At 38.2% G+C, this 22,178-nt stretch overlaps 2 protein-coding genes across 11 annotated transcripts in view; one reads left to right on the forward strand and one right to left on the reverse strand.

Moving 5' to 3' along the window:
* Window positions 1-12,313, reverse strand: part of LOC117290603 (protein rogdi homolog) — a 29,780-nt gene extending 17,467 nt beyond the window's left edge. For all 3 annotated transcript variants that reach the window (XR_004519058.1, XM_033772061.1, XM_033772062.1), the window contains exons 1-3: window positions 12,263-12,313; window positions 8,749-8,820; window positions 7,977-8,010 (exon numbers count right to left, since the gene is read on the reverse strand). Coding sequence is in view for 2 of the 3 variants with exons in the window: in XM_033772061.1 (XP_033627952.1) it covers window positions 7,977-8,010; window positions 8,749-8,820; window positions 12,263-12,301 (145 nt within the window). In the remaining variant the exon portion in view is untranslated. The remainder of the gene's footprint in view (window positions 1-7,976; window positions 8,011-8,748; window positions 8,821-12,262) is intronic.
* Window positions 12,314-16,877: 4,564 nt separating this feature from the next.
* LOC117290362 (neurogenic locus notch homolog protein 1-like) overlaps window positions 16,878-22,178 on the forward strand; it is an 89,365-nt gene continuing 84,064 nt past the window's right edge. For all 8 annotated transcript variants that reach the window (XM_033771713.1, XM_033771715.1, XM_033771714.1 and 5 more), the window contains exon 1: window positions 16,878-17,220. In XM_033771713.1, the coding sequence (XP_033627604.1) occupies window positions 17,004-17,220 (217 nt within the window). In that variant the 5' untranslated portion in view covers window positions 16,878-17,003. The remainder of the gene's footprint in view (window positions 17,221-22,178) is intronic.

Here is a 22,178-nt window from a genome sequence, read left to right on the forward strand (position 1 = left end):
CTGAACAAAGACAAAACTGAATTTTTCATTGCTGCTTCTCCTCATCACCAGAAAGTTCTCAGCCACTTGACTGTGAACGTGAACATCACCTTCAAAACATCAGTGAACATGCACAAAGCACTCTCTAACGTACTTCCACAATACCTTACAGAGTCGCTAAATTTCAACAAACCTGGCCGGAGTGGGCTCCGCTCCGGCCAGAATCTAACAATCCCTCGCACACACAAAATGGCAGGGGACCGGTCCTTTTCAGTCGCTGGTCCCCGGTGCTGGAACGCCCTACCAAGTCATATTCGGAACACCAACACACTTAAATTAAAAACATATCTATTCTCGTAATCGTCTTTTCCGTAGCACTCTTCCAGCGCATTGAATTTTGTATAATGCGCTTTATAAGTCTTGTTTATTATTATTATTATTATTATTAAACCAACATATTATTGCATAAACAAAAAGGAGAAAATGTTGACCCAATTCTTCAACAAAATTGCAAGAAAACAAAACGTGAAAAAAAACCTTGTTGCACAAACTCGTGTGCTTTCAGATGCCCCCCAATAAAAGGTCTTGGTCAATACAATGTTTTACACTACCAACAGCTCTCCATTGCTCGTTACCAAGTTAGTTTTCATGCTAACACTTATTTTGAGTAATTACCAATAGTGTCCAGTGCCTTTAAGCCAGCGCAATCTCTCTTACAATAGATCCATTGCACGTGTAAACATTAATTATTTAATCATTATTAATAGCTAACAGCTCAAAAACTGATCTAGGCATTATAAACTAAAGAGCAATAAAACACAAACTAGAATGTATTAATAATATATCACAAGTTATGATCACTGTAAGATATGAATTTTTAATAAGTGGTAGGAGTTCACGCACTCAAAATGGCTGCGTGGGCCTAGTATAAATAAAAATTTCTATATGTTTTTATTACTTTCACAACCAGCACTTTTATTTGAAATATTTTTTTCCTTGATCCTGTATTTTTATCCAAAATGTACACTACACGTGTGTAGTGTGCATGCTTTGTATTCTGTTATATATATTAATGATAATAATAATCCTTGTTTTTTTTTTTTAAAGTGTATGTATTCAAATGCCTGTGATATTTGTTCACAGGACTCGGGAAAGTACTGAGTATACAGAGTACACTGAGTATACACCCATCGCTGTATGGGTAAAAACCAAATTAATATTCTTTATCCCCGATGCAAAACTAAGTTATATCATTGCGGTACACGCGGCACAGGCAGGATTCGAACCCCAAACCTTGTGATTGCAAGTCATGAAGATATTCACTTGACCACACATTAACACTGTCTCTTTCTCTAGTAATTCTAAAATCAGCGGTTTGTTAGGCAGGATTCGAACCAACAACCTTGCAAGGGATTATTCCAACACACAAATACACTGTCTTGACCCTTATTGGGTCTCAGAATTCATCACTGCAATATAACCTATCTTTCTGAAAGTTTATATATACTCAGCGCGTACCTTGTTTGGTAATTACATGCGCTATATAAGACTTCGATATTATTATTATTATTACTGTTATCAGGTACCGATGATTTAGCCATCAGAACTAAATCAAAAGAACTGTATTAATAGTACTAATAACTACATGTAGAGCTCTCTTACAATTTATATATCTATGCGCTTTACACTAGCGCCCTGGTCGTTGGGCCAATTTTTTTCCTTCTTTTTCTCAGCTCCCAGAGAAGTATACAGCCTAAGCTGCCGGGGCGTTCAGACGGCTTTTTCAATCAAAATATCAATGAGGCCCTTACCCTCGCAGGTACCCATTTATACACCTGGGTGAAGAGAAGCAATTATAGTAAAGTATCTTGCTCAAGGACACAAGTGTCATGATCAGGATTCGAATCCACACTCTGATGACTGGACCACCAGAACTTGAACTTGGTGCTTCTAACTGCTCGGCCATGACACCCTGTAAAGCTTGGCAGAGAAAATTACAAACCACATAGGAAGGAAACAAAGTGTCGTGGCCGACAGTTAATAGCGCCGAATTCAAACTCTGGTGTTTCTGATCAGCAGAGTGTGGGTTCAATTTCCCAGCCGTGACACTTGTGTCCTTAAGCAAGACATTTCACCATTGCTTCGTCCTTCAGATGGGACGTTAAGCCGTTGGTACCATGTGTTGTGTAACGCATGTAAAAGAACCCAGTGCACTTATCAAAAAAAGACGGGGTTCGCCCCGGTGTTCCTGGCTGTATGCGCCGTAGCACCTTGTAAACCCTTAAAAGGTGCTACATAATTGGGTCTCAGAATTCATCACTGCAATAACCTATCTTTCTGAAAGTTTGTATATACTCAGCGCCTTGAGTACCTTGTTTGGTAGATACGTGCACTATATAAGACTTTGATATTGTTACAAATAATACTACGTGCTAGTCTACACATACAGTGACTTTTCACATTTTATGCATCTGTGACCTGTACAAAGCAAACAAAACATTGCCTTGGTGTTTTCCCTATACAGGAGCTACAGGATATTTTACTCATTGTCTCTTTAGGTCAGCGATTTGGTTCAGTGGTTTTCTTTTTTACAACCAAACACTTCATTTTTATGTAAAGACAGCAGATCCGGTTATGGACACTCCAAATAGCAGGTAATAAAATAGGTTTATAATACGTACATTATGCAGGGTTGGTATTTGGCATTCCAACTGTTTGACTTCATTTGTACACAACTGTTAACAGTTTTATTTCTTCCCCCTTGCAATATAAAATACACAGCCATACTGGCGCAAATACTTCAATAGTTTAGAAGAAGACAAAAATCCTTTCAGCTCAAATGTTTGACAGCACAACTGTTGAAAGTTGTTATTTCTTCACCTTACAATGAAAACACACTTATTCTACTGGCGCAAACACTAATAGTTTAGAAGAAAAAAATCATTCAAAAAATACTTGTGACATCAACTGGGGGGAGCATTAGGTGAATCAACCATCCGCACCCACAACTATTTTTCTTTTTAAAGTCCTCTAAAGGCACTGGACACTATTGGTAATTACATAACTGTTAGCATAAAAACTCACCCAGTAACAAGCAATGGAGAGCTGTTGATGTATAAAACATTGTGAGAAACAGCTCCCTCTGAAGTAGTTTAGTTATAGAGAAAGAGGTTATTTCCACCTCCAAATTTTGCATCTGAGAAAGACTTCAGGCACGAGGCCTTCCTCGGGAATCTGAAAGCCATAATTCTATGTAACTAGGATATTTTCTTGTATTATTTTCTTGCAACTACAAGGAACCAATTGAGCCAAAATTACCTCAGGTTTGTTATTTTATTTTATGTTGGGATACACCAAATCAAAAACTGGTTTTTGACAACTACATGTACCAAAATGTATTCTGCCTTTAAAGGATTTGGGTACCTTTCCAAAATGTCCACAGATTTACATTAAACTTACAGGGTTTGAAGACAATTATAGTGGAAAGCTTCCCTTCAAATTTTACTTACTGAGGTGCTGTAGTTTTTGAGGAATGAGTAAAACAATGTCATGAAAATACGTTTGTAAATGATTAAAATAATTTTTTTCATGACATTATTTTACTCATTTCCCAAAAACTACAGCACCTCAGCCTGTAATATTTTCAGGGAAGCTTTCTACTATCATTATCTTCAAACTGTGTAAGTTTAGTGTAAATCTGTGGACATTGTGTTTTTTGTCCTACAAAAGTTACATAGACCCTTTTAAAGGGAAGGTACACATTTGGTAATTGTCAAAGACGAGTCTTCTCACTTGGTGTATCCCATTATAACCATAAAATAACAAGCCTGTGAAAATGTTGACTACCATTTTGGCTCAAAAGACTTCTAGCTAGAAGTCTTTTATTATTTTAGTGAGAAATTACCTCTTTCTCAAAAACTAAGTTACTTAAGAGGGATTCATTTCCCACAATGTTTTATATTATCAACAGCTCTCCAATGCTTGTTACCAAGTTAGTTTTTAAATTAACATTTGTTTTGAGTAACTAACAAACGTGTACCTTCCCTTTAAACAAGCAAGGTGTGAAAATTATAAACACGCAACAGTCATTGACTGCAACATCTGTTTTATTGATCGGTAGTTTAATACGCTATGGTCGATAATCAAATAACTAGTATTTCCTGTTTCTGCGGTTGTATGCTTTAAAGTGAAGGTTCCTGTTTGGTAAATTGTCAAAGACCAGTCTTCTCACTGGTGTATCCTAACATAAGCATAAAAAAACAAGCCTGTGAAAATTTGAGCTAAATTGGTCATCGAAGTTGCGAGAAGATGAGAGAAAATCACCTTTGTTGGACGAATTTGTGTGCTTTTAGATGGGAATAAAAGACTTCTGGCTAGAAGTCTTTTATTGTTTTAGTGAGAAATTACGTCTTTCTCAAAATCTATGCTACTTCAGAGGGAGCCGTTTCTCACAATGTTTTATACCATCAACAGCTCTCCAATGCTCGTTACCAAGTCAGTTTTTAAGTTAATATTTGTTCCGAGTAATTACCAAATGTGTACCTGCCAGATGTATACAGCCTTCAATATTAATACCCGCAACTATGTTAACTCGAGTGTGTCTGACTACAGCGTTATTAATTATCTTATGTTCATCTGCTTTTTTAAAGACACTGGACACTATAGGTAATTGTCAAAAACCAGTCTTCTCACTTGGTGTATCTAAAAATATGCACAAAATAACAAACCTGTGAAAATTTGAACTCAATTGGTTGTCGAAGTTGCGAGATAATAATGAAAAAAAACCACACCATTGTCTCACAAAGTTGTGTGCTTTCAGATGCTAGATTTTGAGACCTCAAAATCTAATTCTGAGATCTCAAAATCAAATTCGTGGTAAATTACTTCTTTCTCGAAAACTACGTCACTTCAGAGGGAGCCGTTGCTCACTATGTATTATACTGTCAACAGCTCCCCATTACTCATTACCAAGTAAGGTTTTAAAGGCAGTGGACACTATTGGTAATTGTCAAAGACCAGTCTTCCCACTTTGTGTATCTCAACTTTTGTATAAAATAACAAACCTGTGAAAATTTGAGCTCAATTGGTCGTCGAAGTTACGAGATATGAATGAAATGAAAAACACCATTGTCACACGAAGTTGTGTGCTTTTAAATGGTTGATTTCGAGACCTCAAATTCTAAATCTGAGGTCTCAAAATCAAATTCGTGGAAAATTACTTCTTTCTCAAAATCTATGTTCAGAGGGAGCCGTTTCTCACAATGTTTTATACTATCAACAGCTCTCTAGTGCTCATTACCATGTAAGGTTTTAAGCTAATAATTTGTTTGGGTAATTAACAATATTGTCCAGCGCCTTTAACTGAAATGTGTCTGACTACAGCGTTATTAATTATCTTATTCATAAAACATTTTTAACCCTGAGAATGCAAATTAATATATAAATTTTGTGGAGGATGCTGGAGTGTTTCAAGGCTGCATGGTCTCTCCGCCATTAAATCAATATCATTCTACTTGTGTAGCTCAGTGTAATCATTAAGGACATCTGGCAGTATATTATATGCAAGGCGTTAAGTCTTATTATGGAGCATGGAGGAAGGGGAAAGATGCACTGAGAGAAAATATTCCATGTACGAATGTCAGTGTTACTGTTTGTGCTTCTTTCGTGGTCGAGTGGTTAAGAGCACCGAATTCAAACTCTGGTGTTTCTGATCAGCAGAGTGTGGGTTCAAATCCCCAGCCGTGACACTTGTGTCCTAAAGCAAGACACTTAACAATTGCTTTGTCCTTCTGATGGGACGTTACGAAGTTGGTCCTGTGTGTTGTGTAAAGCACGTAAAAGAACCCAGTGCACTTATTGAAAAGAGAAGGAGTTCGCCCCGGTGTTCCCGGCTGGATTGGCAGCATATTGGGCCACAGCACCTAGTAAACCATTGGTGCTATGTAAATGGAGTAGATCTCGTAGAACAAAAAACCTAGTCCCACATACCTTGCAGGAAATACTGTATGTTTCAGCGCTTTCAGACGCCCTTCGGGTGTACATATAAAGCGCTATATAATAAATGTCGATTATTATTATTATTGTTTAATGATAATGCAGATTACCACCCAAGCAATGATCTAATTTAATAACGGTGTTCGACAATAGGCCTCATTTCTACAATGCTGTGTAGATTGTTCTCACAGTAGAATGTGAGTCTTGGAGACTGCTTTTACTTTTATTACGTTTTTTTTTATGAGAGGTCGTCTAACATCATATGGCAATGTAATGTCAAGTGGAGGCTACATTTAACTTGTTGCCATCTACATTTAACTGGTTGCCATCTACATTTAACTGGTTGCCATCTACATTTAACTGGTTGCCATCTACATTTAACTGGTTGCCATCTACATTTAACTGGTTGCCATCTACATTTAACTGGTTGCCATCTACATTTAACTGGTTGCCATCTACATGTACCTTACCTACTGCTTTGGCTGAAAACGGGGTTGTCCCCTTCACAGTCCATCAGGATGTACATGCAGCCATGGGTATTATCCACATGGAGCCTGGCTGGTAGAGCAGAATGCACTACCAGCCCAACTTTTTACGATGCAGTTATAGTTAAGTGCTTTGGTCAAGGGCACAAGTGCCATGACCGGGATTTGAACCCACACTCTACTCCTGACAACACAATAGCTTAGGTCCGGTGAAGACCGCTCGGCCACAAAAATGTTTATATAAGGACTTGTCCTTCTAGTTTTTCTACTTCAGCAGAGTAGATTAGGAATCAGGAGAATACCAAGTTCTTGTCCTGCTAGTTTTTCTACTTCAGCAGAGTAGATTAGGAATCAGTAGAATACCAAGTTCTTGTCGTGCTAGTTTTTCTACTTCAGCAGAGTAGATTAGGAATCAGTAGAATACCAAGTTCTTGTCCTGCTAGTTTTTCTACTTCAGCAGAGTAGATTAGGAATCAGTAGAATACCAAGTTCTTGTCCTGCTAGTTTTTCTACTTCAGCAGAGTAGATTAGGAATCAGTAGAATACCAAGTTCTTGTCCTGCTAGTTTTTCTACTTCAGCAGAGTAGATTAGGAATCAGTAGAATACCAAGTTCTTGTCCTGCTAGTTTTTCTACTTCAGCAGAGTAGATTAGGAATCAGTAGAATACCAAGTTCTTGTCCTGCTAGTTTTTCTACTTCAGCAGAGTAGATTAGGAATCAGTAGAATACCAAGTTTTTGTCCTGCTAGTTTTTCTACTTCAGCAGAGTAGATTAGGAATCAGTAGAATACCAAGTTCTTGTCCTGCTAGTTTTTCTACTTCAGCAGAGTAGATTAGGAATCAGTAGAATACCAAGTTTTTGTCCTGCTAGTTTTTCTACTTCAGCAGAGTAGATTAGGAATCAGTAGAATACCAAGTTCTTATAGCCTACAATAGCTTAGGCCCGGTGAAGACCGCTCGGCCACGACGACGTATGTAGGACTTGTCTTGCTAGTTTTTTCACTTCAGCAGAATACAAAGAATCAGTAGAATACAAGTTCTTATAGCCTATAACTTGTCCTGCTGTTGTGTCTACTGCCACAGAGTAGATTCGGAATTCGGAGACTACTTGATGTTCTAAAGATTTTATCATGCTAGTTTCTCTACTTAGTAACCCTAACCCTAACCCTAACCCTAACCCTAACCTAATTAAGAATCAGTAGAATACTAAGTTCTTATATAATGTAACTTGTCCTGCTGTTTTGTCTACTGTCACATAAAGTCAGTATGGAATTCGGAGACTACTTTATGTTCTCTTTAAGAACTTGTCGTGCTGGTATGTTTTACTTCCGCAGAGTAAATTAGGAATCAGATTATCATTTTATTATAAGAAATTGTCATGCTGTTTCTACTGCCATTGTAGATTGGGAATCAGGCGACTATCAAGTTCAAATAAGAACTTGTCCTGCTGCTCAACTTACATGACATTGGCTAAATTATTTTTTTTTGAACAGAGAAAGTTTTATATCAATTTTCTTACCTGAGATGGGAATGTTGAATCGTCTTGTGTTTTCCTACATTTACAAAGAAATAAAAACCCAGAAAAAAAATTGATACTCCATGAAACATAAGAAAGTCAACACTTCTGACAACAGTGTTGCTCTTTAAACTATTATGAATAATAAAACATTGTCTTACAATTGTACACTATCAAAGAATACATTTAAAGGCCCCATTATAAATATGAGCCCTTGTCACACTACATGTACTTTCCAAGTCAGGGAATAACGACCGACCCTTTCACACTTTACCCCTGGTTAAATACGGAGGCAAATGGGTAAACCCTGGGGAATACCCAGGTCAATATTCCAGTTGAACCTAGTTAACTGGGGTCAACTGGTTCAACTGGAAAGTGACCAAAATCGTCCATTTTCCATATCAACCAACTGGTTTGGACTAGGTTTAACTGTGTTCAACTAGGTTGAAATTATAAACCAGTTGGTTTCTGTCCATTTTCCATATTAAACCAACTGGTTTTAACTGTGTTTAACTAGTTTATCAACTGGTTTCAACTAGTTCCAGTTTAACTAGGTTCAACTGGAATTTCGTCCTGGGGAATTGCACTGGATTCAGGGTAAACAGTCAAACCCCGAGGTATACTTGAAACGTGAAACCAGAACCCTGTGGAAGGAGGACTTAGGCGAGGGACAGTGTGAAAGTGCGTCAGGATAACCGTGGGGTTAAAAAACTCTAGGGTCTCTCAATCCCCAGGGCTGTATTTCACAGGAATAAGAGCCATTGTAAGTGTTTACCTTGAGTAACTGTTGCAACTGTAGTAGGATTGGATGCACTTCCTCCTTCAATAACCAATGAAATTCATCCTCCTGCAAGGGTCAAGAATGAAACAAATTGTTTAAATCAACTGATCATTGAGGTCATTCAGACACAGTACTAAAGACGGTTTTTAACTCATGGTTCAACCAATTGAGTTCAACTCTGTGTGCTTGATTGATTCTAAAGTTAGACCAGTTGGGTTCAACCCATAAAAGACCATGGAGCTGGTGGGGGGGGGGGGGGTATCTTTAGACCACTAAGGGTTTATCTTGTAACACTATGAACAGACTAAAAAAGACCACATTCGTTTTAACCCACAACAGATGACCCATTGCGGCCATGATCTTTATGTAACACAGGTTGACCAATGAACACGACAAGCATCTGTGAACATTGTGTATAAACTGGATGCTTCTAAGACATTTAAATGCAGTGTAGACTATTGGTAACTACTCAAAATAATTTTTAGTACGTGTATAAAAACTTACTTGGTTACCAGTTATAATGGAGAGCTGTTGATAGTATAAAACATTGTGAGAAACGGCTCCCTCTGAAGTAACGTAGTTTTCGAGAAAGAAGTACTGATTTTCCATGAATTTGACTTCAAGACCTCAGGTTTAGAATTTGAGGTCTCGAAATCAAGCATCTGAAAGCACACGACTTGCTTTCATTATTATGTCGACCAATTAAGCTCAAATCTGACAGGCTTGTTATTTTACGCATAATATATGTTGAGATCCACCAAGTGAGAAGACTAGTCTTTGACAATTACCAATAGTGTCCAGTGTCTTTAAGAGGTCTGCTTTGACCTCTTAAAACGGTTGATAATCCATAGTTTAACTTGGTACTTTCTGAACGTGAGGTGAAAATTGTTTTCTGACCACCTTGTAAAGTTAAACCAGTTTGAGTCTAAATGAGTACACTGTCTGACTGTCTGAACATACCCATTGTTCCTACTGTCAATTTAAAATATATCATGAGCCATGTGCACTCCTACAGGTGTCACAAGCTTTGTCTCTCTGTCTTATTTTCTATTAATAAATACCTCAGACAGTTTCGCTATTCCTATTGGTGGAGAGCGCGACACGTGGGTGTGTATAAACCTTTGTTTATGACCAGTAAAAAGTGTTAATTCATGGGCGTGACACGCGACCTTGCACCTGTTCTTATAAGACAGTTTCTTCATTCCTATTGGTCGAGAGCAACGGCTGAAACAGTTGTGCCACATCACGCGATACGCGCGGCGCGCACAGCATTCCCTTATATTAAAGGAGTTGTTTACCCGAAGGCGGCGGAGGGCTTTACCATTTCATAGCTGGAGGAGTGTTGTGTTGAAAGAAATCATTGAACAATTATTTTTTGCATTTATTTTACTTTTTGACCAAAAAGTTATGTTTTTGACCGAAAAGGTATTTATGAATGGGAATCAAAGTGTGTTGAATCGGTTTTCAACTAGAATTTGATTTCGAGATCTCAGATTTAGAATTTGAGGTCTCGAAATCAAGCATCTGAAAGCACACAACTTCGTGTGACAAGGGTGTTTTTTCTTCCATTATTATCTCGCAACTTCGACGACCGATTGAGCTCAAATTTGACACAGGTTTGTTATTTTATGCATATTGTTGAGATACAGCAAGTGAGAAGACTGATCTTTGACAATTACCAATAGTGTCCAGTTTCTTTAAAAAACCCTAACTTACATAGACAGACAAGATTGAACAGATTTGAACAGACAAACAGATTGAAACTTAATGTACACTGCCTGCTAAAGTTACCAGGGGTGGATTTCACAAAGGTAGTCCTAACTTAGGACTAGTCCTTGGCAATGCTAAGAGATACGACCAGTCCTAAGTACTCATCCTAACTTAGGACCAGTCCTATCTCTTAGCATTGCCTAGGACTAGTCCTAAGTTAGGACTACCTTTGTGAAATCCACCCCAGAATCACCATGGCATCAAAAGAAAAAAATGAGTGTTAAATTTATATGCAACAATTTTCGTCTCATTTAACTTCAACCCCACAGAGTATTTGGCTACAAACACTCCCATTATCCTCCACACAATGGTATGTCATGTGCTGTAATAAATCAACAAAACTATATTTGGACAATGATAGATTGGTATGCATCAAAAGCAGATCTGGGTTTGCAGTACTGCAAGATCTGTATCAATGATTTAAAATCTGGAAGTATGGAAAATGGAACTGGTTGTTCGTGTCACGTTCAGGTGTTGCATTGTAGGGGTCTCAATGTTAGTTTAATCATAATCCACAAAATTTGTGTAAACACCTCAAGGTTATGGGGCATAGTGATAGCCAGAGTGGTGTCTGTGTGTTTTTTGGACACCCTGCTGTCAATTTTTACATCCCTGTTTCATCTGTAATGTTTTTTTTTATGTATTGTTGGCGAATATGTGTATCTAGACCCCCAGATTTAAATTTTTCAGCTAATGTTGACACCCTTTCACCAAATGCTGGCTAAAACCTTGAACCTGAGCAAAGGAACACTGCTTCAGAGCTGGCTGTACACATTAGGATTTTTCATTTACAAAGGAGATATGGGAATTGGGACTGGTCAGTGTCAAATGACCCAGAACTGCACTGGTCAAACTAACTGTTCATGCTATGGTATAAAATTATTATACAATTATTATTATTTTTATTATTTCTAAGTGTTATTAAATAGGGCCTATATTCATAAATACCTAAGACAGTTTATCCATTCTGATTGGTCGAGAAGGCATCACGTGGGGATGTTTGAACGGATGCTATAACACCAGTAAAAAGTGTTATAACATGGGCGTGACACGCGAGCTTGCACCAGCGCTTCTAAGACAGTTTCTTCATTCCTAATGGTTGAGAGCAACGGCTGAAACAGTTGTGCCACATCGCGCGATACGCACAACGCGCACATCATCTCCTTATAAGGAGTTGTTTACCATTTCATAGCTGGAGGGGTGTTGTGTTGAAAGCAATCCTTAAAGAATTATAATTTTTGCATTTATTTTACCTTTTGACCAAGAAGTGTCCACGTTTTTTGACCGGAAAGGTATTTATGAATGGGAATCAAAGTGTGTGGAATCGATTTTCAACTAGTGGTTTAAACCCGCCGAGGCCTGGTCAAATTATCAAGAACCGGGCCTCGGCACAGGTTTAAATCACTAGTTTAAAACCTCTACACCACACAGTGATTCCACAGTGATTTTGTGCACAGTAAATGTTAATATTGAGTAGCAAATGATGATTTGTTTAGTAGCGATTGGTACATTTGCGGGGTGCGTAGCATTAAAGCAGCATTTAGCTTTGCTATTAATATTAATAACGTGTATCCAATCAATCAATCAAGGAAATGGTTCACTGCATACCGCTACATTTCCACACATTATAATGGCTAGAGTCGGATATGATTTGTTTTAACCATCCCAAAAGTTCTATTACTGTCTTTCTCTAAGTATTACTCTTGTCAGAATCTTGCTAAAAAGGATAATTTCTTACCAGACTCAGTCTTTCCTCGCCATCACTATCTTCAGCCATGTTGACGTGTGATGTGATTATGATGTTATCTTTGATTTACTTACCAACTCATGCCACTTGAGGGCGCTGTTGGTGAACACCACAAAAGTTTTCTTCGCAGCCCAAATTCACCACATGATACACGGGTGTCACTAGCAAAGTACTTCGGGCAAAAGTCTTTCAGGTAATAAAACGAAAGGAATGAGAGCAGCACTCTGATCATGTGTGACCTAAAACCGTGAAGTTTTTGTGGAGAGAAAAATATAACAGGTCACATTTTGTTTGAAGTTTAAGCTGTGTGAGGAAAACGCACAAAAAAGAGAGTAAACCACATCACAGATTGATGGGACAAAAAAACAGATTACAATATTGGAGCAGGCTGGTCTATCACTTGAACCGAAGTCCAAATAGGGTCATATAGTTTTCAGTTTCGAATGTTTCTGAAAACCGTGCCTAGGATATTTCAATATCCAGGCCAATGGTGGTATAGGCTTGGCCTATGTAGCCTTGAAACCTTTAGGTAATGATTATGTGTTTTTTAAAATTCATTTTGAAATTTTCGCTAGAGAAATTTCAGTTCCTGTTTGAAAGTGAGTGGCTGCGTTTATACAAAAACAATCAACAACTCAACGAAACATAGGGCTAGTTATGCTATGCCATAAACATAAACTTTCACAAAACAAGAAAAACCAGGTCATCAAGACCTAGACAAAATCCAAAGCCTAAACTTCATTTATGGACGCACTGCCATAAAATTGAACAAAAAAACCGACAGGAAAACCGATGGTGAAACAAGATGAACATCTTGTAGACAAGCTATAAACGTAAACACGTCTTTACATTGTCAATAATAAAAACCCACTTGCTTCCATACCGCAAAAGAAAGAAAACAAAAAGAACAGTGAATATCTGAAAAGGTTTGTGAAGGCTGTTTGACTCACATATATAGCCTTGGACTGCAGTCACATGAAACGCAACGAAGTTAAGCATTTTGATCAGGCGTGTCAACAGCCTCATAAAGAGATTATTGTAACATTGAACTGGCACGTCGCACATAAATAGGGCGTCGTCAGCCATTGTTAAAACGTATTTAGGCCTAACCGTAGGCCTACAAATTATGTCAAAACAATTTTACTAATGTTAGGTTAGGCTATATTGACGCTCTAGTTTTTGATAAACTAGTCACGTTGCCGTGGATCGGACGAGTTGGTCTATAAAAAGCGTTTGTAACCGATAAAATGCATAATGGTTGGAAAGATGTGTTAAAAGTAGAATACAATGATCCACACAAATTTGCCTCGAAATTGCGTGTATGTCATTTTACTTTGCGAACTAACACGGTCGGCCATTATGGGAGTCAACAGTTTGACTGCCATAAATGGCCGACCATGTTAGTCGAAGAGGTTAAAGGAAAACCGTGCAATTTCAAGGCATGTTTGTGTTGATCATTGTATTCTACTTTTACAACATCTTTCTACCCATGCATTTTATAACAAACGGTTACAAACGCTTTTTAAAGACCAACTTGACCGATCCAAGGCAACGTGTTCCTTTAATGACTGAACACTAGGCCTATACCGTGAAAGTGTTCGTCGTGAGAAATCCAGCGAAATTACCGTCGTGTTTACATAAAAGTACACAACCTTTACAAGTTTTAATTCAAGGATAATCCATAAACACGGATTATTGTCTAGGCCCTAAATGAATTCGATCAACCGATAACCTTTAAAGGCAGTGGACACTATTGGTATAACTCAAAATAATTATTAGAGCATAAAACCTTATTTGGTAACGAGTAATGGAGAGCTGTTGATCGTATATAAAACATTGTGAGAAACGGCTCCCTCTGGTAGACGTAGTTTTCGAGAAAGAAGTAATTTTCCACGAGTTTGATGTCGAGACCTCAGATTTAGAATTTGAAGTCTCGAAACAAAGCATCTGAAAGCGCACAACTTCGTGTGACAAGTTTTTCTTTCTTTCATTATTATCTCGCAATTTTGACGACCGATTGAGCTCAAATTTCCACAGGTGTGTTATTTAATGCATTATGTTGATACACAACGTGAGAAGACTGGTCTTATACAATTACCAATATTGTCCAGGGTGGATTTCACAAAGATTTACTAGTCTTATCTCGACTTAGGACGAGGAACTCGTCCTAACTCGGGACTAGCCATACGTTTTTAGTATTCCCTAGGAATAGGATTAGTCCTAACTTTTTTGTGAAATCGACCCCGATGTCTTTAACAGACCAACACGAGGAAAGAAAATAACTACTTTCTTCCTTCAAGCTTGACCTTGAAAAGTCGTATCCAAATCAAGCGATTTTTGCTGCGGCACGCCCTGTGGTTGCGAAGGATATAACTATCTGGTGGTTCAGCCATAGCCGCTGCTGATAGCCATACATTCGGTCTCCGAATGGAGACTTTCCACTAAATATTATGACGTCATAGACACCAGACAAGGCAGTGGTTCTCCTTCTTGTATAACCTATCATCAAATGTTTGGCATTGGAACACAGTCTTCTCGTTTGCTGCCATCTAGTCATCCGGCACATGCTCCCCATGGGCTGGGCTTCGTATGTGGCATAGATTTAAAGTGCTATAATTGTTGTCATCATTGTGTCACACATTAAATCGTAGTCTATTTTATGAGGGCTGCCATGTTCTCCAGTCCTGCCTATCTATTTGGGAGGGTATAGAAGTAGACATTGCTTAACGACTGCCAGCTTCTTACGACATCGTGACGGTAACTCTATCGATGTGCCTCTTCTCACACATTGTAAGTTTGGCAACTTCAGAAGGGAAACAGTCAGTATGGAGGTAGTTCTACCTCCATGGTTCAAGGCCCCTCCTTGACTGAAGACGGTTGGGAGCATGGATAACGGGTGTCTTCGGTTCGTCTCAGAGGCACTTCAAATGACATGGGGCAATGCCAATAGGACATGGACCGTCTATCGTTTGTTTTAGGCAGCCATTGATGGATCTGCAACTAAATTTCACCCACATTGTCTATCTTATACAGGTAAACAGACAAACAAACAAAAAAACAAACAAACAAACAAACAAACAAACAAACAAACAAACAAACAAACAAACAAACAAACAAACAAACAAACAAACAAACGAACAAACAAACAAACTAACAAAAACAACCAAACAAACCGACAACACCACACCAAACAAACAAAGAAAACACAAACAACCAAGATCTTCGGTTGTAGCGGGTCAAAGTTCATCAGCTGGACTGCTTGTCAGCTGTGCCATTATACTAGGCATTTATTCTTACACAACTTTATTGATCGGGACTCTTTTCATTCAGAAAATACAATTGGTTTTGTATGATTGATGATGACATGGTGCCATTTTTATGCAGAAAATTATTATGCCATTGTGTTGATGAATAACCAGATTGGCCTATACATCTGTAGAGAGCCATCATTATTAATAATAGTGTTATTTTAAATGGTATGGCAATGGTATCAGTTGGGTTAAAAAGAAAGAGTGAAATGTAGTGTTGACATAAAAAGCCATAGAGTATATTATTGTTATTTTGTTTTTTTAGAGATCGCCTAACATCACAAGTCGTAAAGCCATTTCAAAGTGAGGACCACGCTTAACCAATTCGGCTATTGGTCCAAATCAACTGCCCCGTCAGGCACTTTGCCACCTATTCCCGAGGCTGAACCCTCTCCATAGTCCGTAAGGATGTAGCCATGGGTATTATCATTCACTAGGAGCCAACCTTCAACCAATTGTTTTTAATTAGTATTAATTAACCGTTTGTGTAGTGAACCGTACAACCGTGTTTGGCAACGTGTACAAACGCGACGCCACAAGTTAGTTATTAGTGGACTATAGACCTTTTTCACGGTGCCCGCCATCTTGAAATTAGCATTGATATAAATGTTACCAAACTGAGGCTGGAAGATCAAACTAGTCTGGTTCCTAATTGCAAAATGATTATTCGCATTCATTATTGTTATTCGATACGAGGAACATGACCAAGATGGAGGCAGCATGATAACAAAAGGTATATTGTCTTGTAATCTATCGAGAGATACGTTGCTAGGATCGAAACTTCAGGCCATTAACTATTCATTGTTTGCATTAATTTATCACAATCGGTCCTGTTGGTTGGTAAATTGTTTGCAACAGCGTTTTCCCAACCTATATTTATAAACTGCAGATATAAATCTTGTTTTATTGTGACGTCTATAAATACATAGAATTTCCATGGAATAAATCTGATGAAGGCTGAATCATGGTCAATCGAAGGTTTCCGTCTGCCTAAATTTACCTTCCACTTTCAATTTCTTTTCGCTTCATTTCCCACACAGAATCTGTTGTTAACAAAACGTTCATTGCCAAAAACTTCTTCCATAAAGGCATCAACGTGAGGCACGAAAAGTTCTACCTGTCTCTACCATGGTATGAGTCAGTGCTTTCAGCCTTGACCAGAGGTGCCATGTATAGGTGCGACACCACCCTTTTTAGGACTGCTCTATTGTGACGTACGTCTGATGGATGTGTGTACAGTAAGAATTATACTCACATGAATGAGCACGAATAAGAATGCAAACCGAGACTCTACTAGTGGTTGTCATTTTAAGCTAACTCAGCGAGCTATACACTGTTTAAACGCTGCCTCTCTATACGTACTAACTGAACAAACGCCAGGAAATTGAAATCGGTTTCCACCATTTGCGTACTTGGGATCCAAGATGGCGTCAAATCGTGGGATGTACTCGTGGATGTTCTTATTATTGGGGATATCAATGTTCCTGATGGGAGTGGAATCTCGTTCTACTGGTGCACCCCCGGAAAGTTGTAGCACTCTTACACCTCAGCACGGTTCGGCCGTAACACAGCCGTTATCGACATCACCGTACACGATTACTGTTGCTTCAGGGAGTTACACACCAGGAGCAGCGGTATCAGGTAAGCTACCATCATCACCATCATACACTCCTCTTTCTCTTCAAGAGGAGGTTGTGCGTTTTAAACATAAGAAGTAATCATGGGACTCCGTATTCATTACTAATCATGGGTGAGGTTGTTCAAAGTGCCGAACGAGTAGTCGCCAGAACAACGTCTGGAAGAAACACCAATGGTCCTCAAACTTGTAAAAGTCAAAACACTAGTTTGAGGAATTGTCAAAGACTTGGCGTATCCCATCATATAAGCATAAACATAAAAAAACAAGCCTGTGAAAAATTTGAGCTCAATTGGTCATCGAAGTTGTTGCGAGAAAATGATAAAAGAAAAAACACCCTTGTTGGACGAGTTTGTGTGCTTTCAGATAGGAATAAAAGACTTCCCTCTTTCTCAAAACCTACGTTACTTCAGAGGGAGTCGTGGATAACTTTCCGTATGGAGCCACCACTTTTTCACTCATTTTTACAAAAAGGGATATATCAATCAGGTAAATTAGATACTATATTATTTTATTTCGAATGAAAAAGTGGTGGCGCCATACGGAAACTTTTCCAATAAATTCCTTCCCAAGTATCCTTGTTATTTGTTTGTTTAGAATTAGACGATCCTCCCATCAAGGGAACTCGGCAAACTCCAACAAGGGATTATAAACACCAAGCTGGCAATAGCCAATCTCTCTCTCATACAAACATTGGTTTCACGATTATTGTTAGGGATTGCACAAATCAAGAAATGATGATTAACTGGACGCCATGTTATTGTATTTATTGTAGTTATTCATTGTGAAGTCTGCGGTATTAAGCTCGGTGGAATTCAAACCCAAGACCTTGTAATTGTCAGGTAGTCTACCACTGGACCACGGTGACCTAAGTCACCCAGTAAAATCATTTCGCAAAGTGTTATGTCATTGTTAAAGAAAATGCATTTTTTTGGTGTAATTTTGATGCGATGGTCAGGCTACCATCGTTTGAAAATGGGAGTTTGCATTGACAGCCAAAAGTCGTCACATTAAAAATTGATGTTCACGTTTGTTTCAATATAGTCAATAAAGTTATTTCTCTTGCAATAAGTATTTCTGATCGTTTCTTCATATGATAATAATTATTAAAGATGCTATGTCAGATTTTTGGCCGATTTGACCCAGAAATTTTGGTTTAAAATTCAAAAGATATTTTGATGGGGGTCGAGAAAGTTACAAGCTTTCATTTGAGCCATTGCTCGAAAAAGTCCGCCAATTATTAGTAGCAGTGAAATACAGTGTTCAAAATTAGTTTTTGTCGAGATCCCGACAAACTATCACGTGACAAATTCTTATGTGTTTTATAAGAAAGTTTTAAATTTTTGTCATGGTTCCTGACCATTAAAAGTAAAAGTTAAACTTTTTTTCGTTAGAGCGGGTGATACTCTTTGAAATACCATTCACTCAATTTATTTTTATGTAATGTTTGGGGCCAAAAATCTGACAAAGCATCTTTTAGAGGCGTAGGCGTATATATTCAAATGTTGGCGGTCTTTTGATTGGGTGTGTCGTTTTTTGACACAAAATATCTGGGATAAAAACAACTCGAATCAAACCAGCTTGACGTCTAAATGGGTGTGTGACCACCTCCATACAAATGACTAATACAATGTTATCGATTCGTGCGTTTATTCTTGTTTGTGGTTGTCCTCTATTGCGTCGCTTAGCTCTGTAGTAAAAAATAATGTAACTTATTGAGATTCGAATGACGGATTTTAATTAAAATTTTAATGTTTTTTTTGCCTGAAGAAAAAGGCAATGCATGATTGGCCCCAAATGTTTAAGTATTTAGAAATCTGCAAACAAGTACTTATGCCCTGACGTTTCGACCCGAGCAGAGTTGTTTTCAAAGGCTAGAAAACAGCAATGTTTTGTTGTTGTCGAAATTTCTCAATTAGAAATAGAATTTGCTGTTGCAACTTTCATCGTTTCATCAATTGTTATCATTTTTGGGAACAAAACAATCGTGGGACCTTTTTATTTATTTAAATACGACTTCGTTGTTACCTTTCTGGTACTGAGAAGTGAAACCCGGTCACCCTGAAACCTATGATCTAAAGATATCCCGGAAGAAAGAACCTCCAGTAAGTTAAGACAATCAAGAACATTAAAGCCATTGGACACTTTCGGTAAACAGTATTGTTCAAGGCCCACACTTCGTGTATCACAATTTCTATATAAAATAACAAACCTGTGAAAATTTAGGCTCAATCGGTCATCGGAGTCAGGAGAAAATAAGGGAAAACCCACCCTTGTTTCCGCACGTTTCGCCGTGTCATGACATGTGTTTAAGATAAATCCGTAATTCTCGATATCGAGAATTGATATTGTTTTAATGTTTTCTCACAAAGTAAAGCACTTAATGGAATAATATTTGAAGAGAAGTCTTTCATATAAAAACCGTTTTCGGTCTAAAAGAACCCAGTACACTTATCTTAAAGAGAAGGTCCACCCTGGTGTTCCTGGTTTGGATTGGCAGCACATTGCACCACGGCACATTTTAAACCATTGGGTATCGCATTTCTAAAACGCAACTTCATAGGCTTATCATTCCTTTCAGGAAAAACACTGAACGCCTTGAGTTGCGCGTCACTGAGTGACGGATGCTAGTGCTTTTATAAGAAACTACTATTGGGTGTCACAATCTGGGGTTCATAGTCAATAGTGAAATGCAGGGAAGAAACCATAGGTCGGCAATTTTGAATATTTCTTGTTCGCAATAAACTATCAAAACAAACTGTGAAAACATACCCATCAAATTAACATAAACACAATGCAAGGTAAATACATCTTCAAATCATCTTACAGTGTACAATACACAGTATTACGTAACAATAGGGCGCACCTACACACCTTGAGTTGGTATTGAATAATGGCAACACCACTTTGGCTATACACGCTCAGCCATCAAGGTCTTTTCCGTCTTGAAGTGGTTGACAACAAACAGTCGATATCCTTCACCAGCACGTTTGATGTTACGTATTATTTAAGGGGCGGTCTCAAGTAGGGCAAATATGGATTTTTGTTGTTGGTGTGGCTCTCGGTACAGTAATCATCATGATGACTGCGTTTTTAAGTAAAACCACACAAAGCAAGTGAAAGCATTGAACAGTATAGGCCCGTACACAGTTCATTTATTTGTCAATGAAACATGATGTGGTTAAAGAGAGTGGACACTATTGGTAATTGTCAAAGACCAGTCTTTTTAGTGTATCTCAACATATTGCATAAATTGGTCGTCGAGGTTGCGAGATTAAACTAAGAAAGAAAAACACCAATTTCAGACGGTGTTGTGTGCTTTCAGATGCTTGATTTCGAGACCTCAAAATCTAATTCTGAGGTGTCGAAATCAAATTCGTGGAAAATTACTTCTTTCTCGAAAACTATGTCATTTCAGAGGGAGCCGTTTCTCACAATGTTTTATACTATCAACCTCTCCCCATTACTCGTTACCAAGTGAGGTTTTATGATAATAATTATTTTGAGTAATTACCATCCTCTGCCTTTAAAGCGGTTTGTACCAACACTTATACTCGGTTTACTTTCAGAGTCGGACGGACTTTGTCTCTTAATCTTTCTGTAAACCTCACTTCTTTTCATGAATACATTCTTAAATCGCCACACTCACCTCGAACGGTTGAAGTTCCATCTGTATTTTAAAGTGCCCATAGTGTTTTTAAAAAGACACTGGACACTTTTGGTATTCTCACTTGGTGTAGTAAAATAACAAACCTGTCAGAATTTGAACTCAATATTGATCGCCGAAGTTGCAAGATATGGACGAAAACACACCCTTGTCACCCCGAAGTTGTGTGCTTTTCAGGAACTCAAAATCTAATTATGGGGTTTCTAAATCAAGTTCAAATATTTTAGTGGAGAATTACGTTACTTCAGAGGGAGCCGTTTCTCACGATGTTTTGTACTATCAGCTCTCCATTGCTTGTTACCGAGTTAGTTTGTATGCTAACAAGTATTTTGAGCATTTACCAATAGTTTCGATTTGGTTAACCTAAAAACCAATGAACATTTAAAACGATCTTTCAACATGTAAATTGAAAACGACGCTTTGGGAGTTTTGTAACTATTTTAAAGCAAAATCTGCGATGGGCCTGCCTGTCACCAGATATCTTTATCGTGTCATTACTCTGACTGTGTGTCAAATTCCATGCTTGTATCATACCAACCCCATGCCCTTCTTTAAATGAGACGTACAAGTTCAAAACCATTGAGCGCAGAGAACCAACTGCAAAGTTTACGCGAGTGGTGATTCATCTTGCTTTATCCCACAATATAGAAAAAAACACTATACATTTTGTGACATGTTTATGTTTTCCCACCTTTTGATTAGCGATTTAGCATAGCATTCCGATTGGACTATATGCCTGGAGGTTTATTGTGTTATGGAATTATTTGCAATCTCTTCGATTCAAACGCATGGTGGGTGTGCAACGTTGGGGAATGTCACTCTATTGTTGACTCATTCTAGGCAGACAATAGGTTTACCAAGTGAAAACTTGAACAAGTCGTCCTGGCACGCCAAAAAATCTCACCTCGCCATGAAATAAAGCCTCTGCCCAAATATGGAATGCAAATACGCAATCCAAAAAAGGGTTGGGTGCAAGATATAACATAAAACCTTTTATATTCAAGCTACCTAAAGAGTGTTGCAAAGTGCATACCATCACATGCAACTATTGGGCCAGAAAATTATCTTTAAAGGCAGTGGACACTATTGGTAATTACTCAAAATTATTATTAGCATAAAACCTTACTTGGTTACGAGTAATGGGGAGAGGTTGATAGTGTAAACCATTGTGAGAAACGGCTCCCTCTGAAGTGACGTTTTCGAGAAAGAAGTAATTTTCCACGAATTTTATTTCGAGACCGCAGAATTAGATTTTGAGGTCTCGAAATCAAGCATCCGAAAGCCACACAACTTCGT

The sequence above is a fragment of the Asterias rubens genome, chromosome 5 (genome assembly GCF_902459465.1).
Source record: "Asterias rubens chromosome 5, eAstRub1.3, whole genome shotgun sequence".
Taxonomy (NCBI): domain Eukaryota; kingdom Metazoa; phylum Echinodermata; class Asteroidea; order Forcipulatida; family Asteriidae; genus Asterias; species Asterias rubens.